This window comes from Dryas octopetala, chromosome 2 (genome assembly GCF_963921425.1).
Source record: "Dryas octopetala chromosome 2, drDryOcto1.1, whole genome shotgun sequence".
Classification (NCBI taxonomy): Eukaryota; Viridiplantae; Streptophyta; class Magnoliopsida; order Rosales; family Rosaceae; genus Dryas; species Dryas octopetala.
In genome coordinates, this window is record NC_141367.1 from 21,255,186 (window position 1) to 21,263,588 (window position 8,403).

The window sequence follows — 8,403 nt, forward strand, 5'->3', positions numbered from 1 at the left end:
AGCGTGGCAGCGAGTTCGGGCAGCGGCGCGAGGCAGCGAGGCAGCGAGGGTGAGGGGGCTGGCGGCTGCTGGCGACGTGCGCGGGGTGGTTTCCGATCACCCAAAAATTATTCCTCTTTTTATTTTAATCATTCAATCCAAGAAGACATGTAAAATATGTAAACCCAAATAAATCAATCACAAAAATTTAAGGTTCATGCCTCATGGAGGATTTTTCAATCAATCAAAGGTTTTAAAACATAAACATAAAATTGTTTTATAAAACCTACTTGGTTGAAGAACAAATTGAAGGATGATCCTCTTTCGTTTATCGATCCACAATCCACAATCCAAAGAGCTTCTCGTGCTTGATTGATTGAAGAACGGATTGAATGATGATCCTCTTTTGTTTGGCGATCCACAATCCAAAAAGCTTTTCGTGCTGATAACGTGTTGTAAAAGTATGTAGAAAACTAGGGTTTGTGGAAGAGAGGAGGCAGAGAGAATATGATCAGTCTGTCTTATTCATGTTATAAATATCCTTATATAGAAGTAGGGTTTACTAGGTTTTGTATATTTACTAATATGCCCCTACAACTAATTACAGGGATAGCCACATATAACAATATATTTACAACATTTATTGATTTATTATAACTTTTTTATTGATTTGTTATTTTTTCAATATTTACAAGGCTTAAACTTTAATATTTAGTCTATGGATTATAAGACTTCATCCCCTAAAGCCTAAATCAAAAACATTAAACCCTTATAAATTTTGATTTTTTATGAATTTGAAACAGTTGTGACTGTTTGACAGTTATAACTATATAACAAACCGATTTGTAACTTAATCTAAAATGTCTTGCTCTAAGTTAATACCTAAATAAATAAATAATTAATATCTTGTTGTTTTGCTGAAAAATTATTGATATTCTTAATTTTCTAATCATTTAAAGCATGTTTGTTGGCTCTTGACATTTCTATATTGGGGAATGCAAAAGGCTAGCTACTTTGAAGAATAAGTTGAAAAAAAAAAATAGCTGTGATTTTGTGGCTTAATATGAATGGAAGGGCCATATATGTATAACTCATCTTGGAGCTTGCTAGGCTTGTTTTGACACTTCCTATTTCTTAATTGTATGTAAGGTGAGCATTGCTCATTCACCTTCTTTTTCCGACTCCTATTTGATGTTACTACCCACCAAATGTACAATGCTTTGAAGAAAATAGAACTGTCGGTCACCGACCCATATGATGTGATCTCTCTCTCTCTCTCTCTCTCTCTCTCTCTCTCTCTCTCTCAAATTATTGGATGTGAAAATGGAAGAGTAAATCCCATAAATAACCTCTCTAGCTAGCTTAAATCACGCTAATTCCAAAACAAACACTCACCAGTCACCACCAACCACTATATACTAGCTTAAATCTAAAAAGGCAATGTGGAGTGGAGAGATGGTGGAGAAAAGTGAAGGCAGCATATATGCAATGGACCCCAACCAAAAGATGATGACATTGGGATTTTGTTTTTGTGTTTTAGCTAGCAATGTAGCCAGCTATAGCACCCCATGCTCCCCTCAAAGTTGGCCAAAACGTACAAGTATATACTGTGTGCTAAGTGACAACAATAAGGCTATGGCACTACATATTTCACCCATGTGCACTCGACTACTTGGCTGTGTTTGGTTTACAACGTTATCGATCTCAACAAAACTACCCTCCTAGCTAATTCTATTCACATTCTAGTGGCTTCAATCAAACTCTTCTGCGCTCCTCTTTTGTTTTGTTTTGTTTGTTTTGGGGTAAATAGCATTACTCTTCCTGAACGAGTGTGAAAGTACTCTAATATTGGAGTTATGAGTACCCCAATATGCTAGCAATACGAAAAGAACAATGGACTTGGCTTCTATTCCCCTAATTCCACAAGAATTCATATAATATAATATCATATTAAGAAATAAAAAAGAAAATAGCCATTTTTGGAATAATTAATCAAACAAGTAACAACTCACTTTTATCTATCAATAGAAATAAGAAAGCAAATGGTAGCTGAACCAATGGTCTGTCACACATCTACGATCTACCATAACATTTATATCCGCCCACCAAACAAAATCATAACTTCTAAACTGGAAAGACGTAATGGTGTTGTGAGAGAAGCAAAACCTATATAGTATATATATTCTGTCTTTTATTGAGTATAGTTGTTAGCCCATTAATTAGAGGTCCTTGGCCCAATAGTTTACACAAAGTTTGAGAGCTTCTGTTTACACCCAGAAAAATATAGGCCAGCTTGACAAGCTACCCTTGAATTATAATTTAGGTGCAATAAGTAATTATTGGGTGTGAAGATAATTGCATTTGAATAGAAATTCACCTTCCAAGTTTCCATCTCATAATCCCACATCCTTGGACAGAAAAGCCGGAAAAAGATTTGTCCACCTTTCTTTTAGGATAGTAGTTGAGACTGTTGAGTTGTCTTGGTGGTTCAACTAGGACTTGTATGTTTTAGCAGCAATGCAGATTTGTACTAAGCTTTATTGAGCTTTAAAGGAAAATCTTATTCAAAAAGAAAATTAGAGGCCATATTTACCAATGCACACGTAATAAAGAAGAAGAATTTAACATGGTGTTTGAAAAAAATGGCCAGAAACTAAGAAAGATAGTAAGCTTGGAAACAAAAGGGGAAAAAGATGATAAAACTATAAATTGAAAATTCCATATTATACAAGGAAGAGTTGGGTATTATGAGAGCAGGGATACCATATTATTATACAAGTACAGCAGACTAGCTCAAATGACATGCATAACTAAACAACTTATGTTTAAACACAATGTAAACTAAAAAAATTTCTTTTTTCGAACCTTCCAGGAAATCTGACCATCTCAATGCTGGGGAGTGAGAGAAGGAAAGGAAGGGATGGATTGTAGGATTAGTTTCCTACCACTCCTTCGAGCAGGTGATGACCCAAAGTTGCAAGGAGGAGACACCCTCTTACCGTTGGGAGAAGCAGTCTTGACACCAGTGCTAGGAGAGCCATCTTCTTGAAGAATCTCTGGCATTTCATCCTCTGGAACAGTGTGGCTATGTCTCTCAAACTTGGATTGGGGTCGCAGAATATTTGGTTTCCCAAGTTTCTGGCTTGCATACAATCCAGAGGAAGATCCAATGCTAAAAACAGAAGATCGCGGTGGCTTGTTCTTTGATGAAAATGGCAGCGGAACCAATTGTCTGGAACACATAAACTTATCATTAAGTATCTATTAACAATGAAAATTATGAAACATCAACTTCTCTCAACCAACAAATAGTTTGAGAATTAAAACCTGGAAAGCCGTAATGGCGTTGTAGGAAGAACAGAACCTGGGTTCTGCTCTTCATTTTTTGGAACTTCAAATTTCTGTAGAGGTTTGTCAGCCACACTCTTTTCGCAAACTTGTGTTTCTTCTTCATCTGGTTCAGCTTCTGTTCCTATAAAAGCAGATCCTGGATTCGAAGAGAGTAAGGAACAGATATAAAGATGCTCATAAAGCACACTTGAAGGACTTCAGATGGGAATGCAGATGATAAGAAATCAAAGAGGAAGTAATCATGTGAAGCATAATATGCCCACTCACCATCCTTTCTACCAAATGCATTTTTACAACCTTCACATCTGCAGCCAATGGAGCATCCAACGCCGCCCTTCAAAGAAAAACCAAATGTGAATCAGATTGAATAGGAAATATTGAAAGCTAACAGAAAATGCTGAGGGGCAAAACCTGATAGCATTCACAGTATTTTTTTAGGCAATTTGATTTCTTGCAGTTGCATCCCCTTTTATGTCGTGCAGAAGCTGGGGTCTTGGTGGATTCCTCCTGCAAGTGAAGACAACTTTAATGGGTTAAAATGCAGTTCAAATTGCAAACAGAGCAGAGAATAGTCAACTCATTTTCTAACCCCATATTCAGGAACAGAATCAGAGCTCCTAATCACTTTCGGAGCAAATGCAAGTGGGTTGCGAGACTCGATCTGTTTACGAGTTGCAAGAACAGTATCTTCATGAATAGGCTTGTTGAAACATTCTTGACATGAGCATGGCTCTATGCAGTAGACACCAGCGGCAAAGCATTCACAGTAACTGCATGAAAACAAATAATAACATTGTACATAATAAGCAATGGCATTAGATATAATAACTGACAATCTTGGAAGTACAAGAAAAATAAGGGATGAATAGACTCAAGGACTTATGCAAACCAGGAGAGAATATCGATAATTTATCCACTTTAGGATATTATTATGCAGAGGGTACCTTGACCACATGGAGAAGCCAAATTTGTTACCAGTTCCAGTTTTAAAGCTTTCTGAATATGGAAAATGCAGATGTTGAATGTGATATTTTATGCACCTCTATAGTATCTATGAGAATGTGTATGATAGTCCAGTGCAATATGACCAAATGAAATTATCAAGAGTCTTCAACATCTTTCTTTATTTTGGTCCACACACAGTAGTCTACATTCTTTTAACGTGCAACTCCACTTACTGTTGAGGATATGGCTTAGTTGAAATCCTAACTAAGCCAATATCTTTCACTCTGCTAATAGATTAATCAACCAGACGCATCTAGGTCCAAATATTCAACAAAAAGCCACGTCTCAATGATGCGAGCAACGCAAAAAGAAGTTATAGCTTTCATTAAAGGGAGAGGAAGAACTTACAGTTTCAAACACTTTGATTTTTTACAATTACAACGTTTGCAAGCCTCAGTTTCTCCAGCATGTTCCAACCTGCGCCTGCAAATCCAATTAAAATAAAAACACATCAGATAAAGAAACAAAAAGCTAAATAATACACACAATGGAAAATATCATGACATATTAATTTAGTGAAGAATATCTAGTCAACAACACATGCCTCTTCTTTTTGGGGCTATTCTGGTTGAACTCTTCATTGGCTAAAAATGCAAGTGGTTGGGAATCATCTTGCACTAGCTGAACCCCATTTTCGGTGGCATCCATGTCTCTTTCAGAGGAAGCTGAAGAGAAAGATTCATGAAAAGGTCCTTGACCAGCTTTGGGGGAATCAATGGAGGCTGAAGAGTTGGGCAAACTTAGTTGTCTACCAGAAGCCAAATTTTCATGCTTAATGATTTTGTAGTCTTTTGAGGTTGTTGCAAGAGCATTTAAGTGCAAACCAATTCCAGGTAAGATGCACCGTGATGAGTCACCACCACGTTTCATAGGAACCAGTTGCTTATCATTTGTGGTGGTCTTCTCATCAGATTGAGATAACAGAGAAGAACTACAATTTGAAACATTATCTGAACCCTTCCTACGAGCTCCCACCATCTCAAAATCTAGACAGCGCCTTCGCGAGCCACGATGCAAATTTAAAACAGGCTAATACACAAACAGAGAAAACATCATTAGGCCAACCAAAATATTGTCAACACATAGAAGGATTAAAGTAAACAAGGTAATGACAACACTTTAGAACAAAGAAGTCACACAGTTCTATAGATTCAAAAAGAGAAAATAGATATTGAAGAGGACAAGCTAGATGACATACATGTTTTGTATGAAAGTAACCAAAAAATACACACAATTAGTACCAACAGACAACCTACAAGAGTAGGCTACTTAATTAATTATAAATCTATGCAAAAGTTGGTGATAGAACCTTGTTGCATATTTTACCTTACAAGGGAATTGCATGGATGTTTCGACTTTATTATCTTCTTCCTCGCTTGAATTGCTAACCATACACTCATTTAAATGGTCCTGCATCTGTTCCATTTCTTTCAGCTGACTAGCTTCTCCATATTGAGAGGAAGGATCTTCAGTTTCAGGTTGTCCTACAGAACCAACTGTATCAACAACTTGCGCTTTTTTCTCATCATTAGTGTCATTTTGTGGGAGTTGTGGCACAAGAGAAAATCTTGTTATGGAGGAATCCTGCATTAGCCCCTTAAAAGCCTCTGTGCCATTGGGGGAATCAAAAATTAATAGGTCGGCAGCATCAGAAATCAAACTCTCCCAATCACAGCATGTCCCTTCCCTTGTTTGCTCACTTTGGCATATTTTCTGTAGATGTGCTTCATTATCGGATATACCTTTTCCAGAGGTGTCTTGGACATAGGGAGCAACTGGAGCTGACAATTCAGCCAATTCCAACTCACAATCTGCCTCAATACCACAACGAGGTGTTGGGTCACTGTCCGGGCTACCGCAGTCATATTTCAAATTTCGTGGCAGCTCAATTACAAACTTTGAGTGCTCACTAGGTGGCTCTACAGAAGCTTCTCCAATGAGAACCCCTGGAATACAATTTTCATGAAGCTCTGTGGAGCTATTATAAAGTTGAGCTGCATCTTCATCTGTACAAACTTTATTTCCACTTTCCAGAGAAGAACCGGGTTTTGATGGATCTGAAGAGTTGTGCCTGAAAAGAAATGAAGTATAATTTAGACAAAGAAATAGATAGTGGAAAACAGTAAAAAGAAATACAGCAGTCGATTACCTCCTCAGGAATCTGGATTCCTTGTGACAACTGACATGGGGAGAAGTGAAAACAGATGGAAGGGATGCAAAATTAAGGGAGTTGAACGTCTGAGTAATGTGTGTAGACTTAACTGGCTTGATAGGAGAAAGACTATTGATATAGTTAAAGACAGGAGAATCCTGCACATGTGAGAAATGATTCTTCTTACAGGATGAAAAGAAAAATTACAAACACACAGTGACACATGCAGAGCAATATGATATAATCTCCTGAATATAAATAATTTAGAAAAAAAAAAAAAAAAAACAAACAAACAAACAAACCATGGCATCCACATATCCTCAATAATCAACAGGGTTACCTACAAAGTACCTTTTGCAAATCTAAATCAATCAATAGGAGAGTGGGAAAACAAACGTATATGCATCAAGTAAAGACTTTACCACAAAATCTGGGGAAAATGAATGTCAACAAAACTACAATGATTGTCTGCAATTTTCAAGAAAACCCATGCATCGAATATGTAAATAACTTCATTAAAATGGCTGGTTCACCAAATTCTGGCCTATTATGACCTCAAATCTGCTGGAGAATGTGATTTATATCTTACAACAGATAATGAAGCAATAAGTGGCACAAAAATTCCTCAAAAAGAAAAAGGAAAGGTGCTCAACAAAGAAATAGTGTTAGCAATACGTTCAATTATAATAAAAAGAAAAACATTTCAATAATAAACTCAAAATTGAAACTGATAGAAACCAGGTATAAACAACAGCCTCAAAATTGAATCTTTCTAAGGAAATCATCTTCCAAGAGACGTGCTGAAGCCAAATAGCAACAATTGACCATAAAGATTGAGCTCCATTTGAGATCTAAACCACATGATACTCAAACCCACATAAAGCAAACAAATTTTCCCTGTGGAAAAAAAAAAAAAAAGAGCAAACAACTTTTCCGAAATAAAAGCCAAGAAATAAAAAGAGAACAGACAACAAATTATTAGTCTCATCCATCTTAAACCACCCAATTTAACCCCCATCCCCAGAAAAAAAATAATAATAAAAAAACAAGAAGAAGAAGAAGAGCCCTGATTCAACTGAAAATCAAAGATCAACACACATGCAGTGATGCAGGGCAAACCCAAAAAAAGAGAGAAAAAGAAAGGAAGGAAGCCTAGGTCAACCTTCTCAAAAATGCACAAGCTTGTGAAACACCAAGAAAACTAATTCAAAATAAACAAAACCCAATTCAGCAACAGCCTTAAAAAACAACCACCACCACATTAAAAAACAACAACAACATCAACCAAAATGGTGGCAAAGCCTGACCTCAAATTTGGCGATGGGAGTGCCGATCTGGTTCCTCTCTGGGGTGTCCATGTCCAGAGAGGCAGCTCCTCCACATACCTCAAATACCTCCACACTACTTCATCAGCTACTACTACAACTGCTACTAGTTTCTCTCTCTACTTTATGATAGTCATGTGTTTGTTTGTTCTTCTCTCTAAATTGTAAAGAAGGTGAGGTGGGTCTCACTGTGTTTGACACTCACTGGGTCACCTGCTGCATATAGGTTGAGATTCAAGGAGTGGGAAGGCGGGAGAGTTACAAGTATGGATTTTTTCTCGTGGGGATAACCTTGACCCTACAACCAAAGCCCCACACTCCAACAGCTGTATATATGTAATATGTATGTGTTTTCTAAAACCCAGTAACCCACCCAGCCTTTAAAAAAAGGTAACGTACAGTTTACTGTGTCTGGATTTTCTAAAATCTTCTTCCTCTTCCTCTTATCTTACCCACTATCTCCCTTCCCTCTTTACCCTTTAGTCTTTCTTTAGTCTTTTGCTTTTTATATTAATTGCTTTGATTTGCATTCTTTTATTACTTGACTTTGTGAATTGTAATAGTTGTCCCCACTGAGTCATTGACCAGTTT

At 37.0% G+C, this 8,403-nt stretch overlaps 1 protein-coding gene across 1 annotated transcript; it reads right to left on the bottom strand.

The window, feature by feature from the left end:
- Positions 1-2,663: 2,663 nt before the first annotated feature.
- LOC147294034 (protein tesmin/TSO1-like CXC 2) lies at positions 2,664-8,177 on the bottom strand. Its single transcript, XM_086231511.1, has 10 exons — positions 7,795-8,177; positions 6,485-6,645; positions 5,662-6,406; positions 4,880-5,364; positions 4,684-4,758; positions 3,920-4,100; positions 3,742-3,837; positions 3,598-3,664; positions 3,307-3,466; positions 2,664-3,211 (listed from the first exon to the last, which is right to left on the bottom strand). The coding sequence occupies exons 1-10, from the start codon at positions 7,843-7,845 to the stop codon at positions 2,866-2,868; spliced, it is 2,367 nt and encodes a 788-aa protein (XP_086087637.1). The 5' UTR covers positions 7,846-8,177; the 3' UTR covers positions 2,664-2,865.
- Between the last annotated feature and the right edge of the window lie 226 nt (positions 8,178-8,403).

Coding starts and splice junctions, on each gene's coding strand:
- LOC147294034 (XM_086231511.1), bottom strand. CDS start 7,845: ATGGACACCCCAGAGAGGAACCAGATCGGCACTCCCATCGCCAAATTT. Junction 6,646..7,794: donor CTCCCATCGCCAAATTTGAG/GTCAGGCTTTGC, acceptor TCACATGTGCAG/GATTCTCCTGTCTTTAACTA. Junction 4,759..4,879: donor AATAGCCCCAAAAAGAAGAG/GCATGTGTTGTT, acceptor TTGGATTTGCAG/GCGCAGGTTGGAACATGCTG.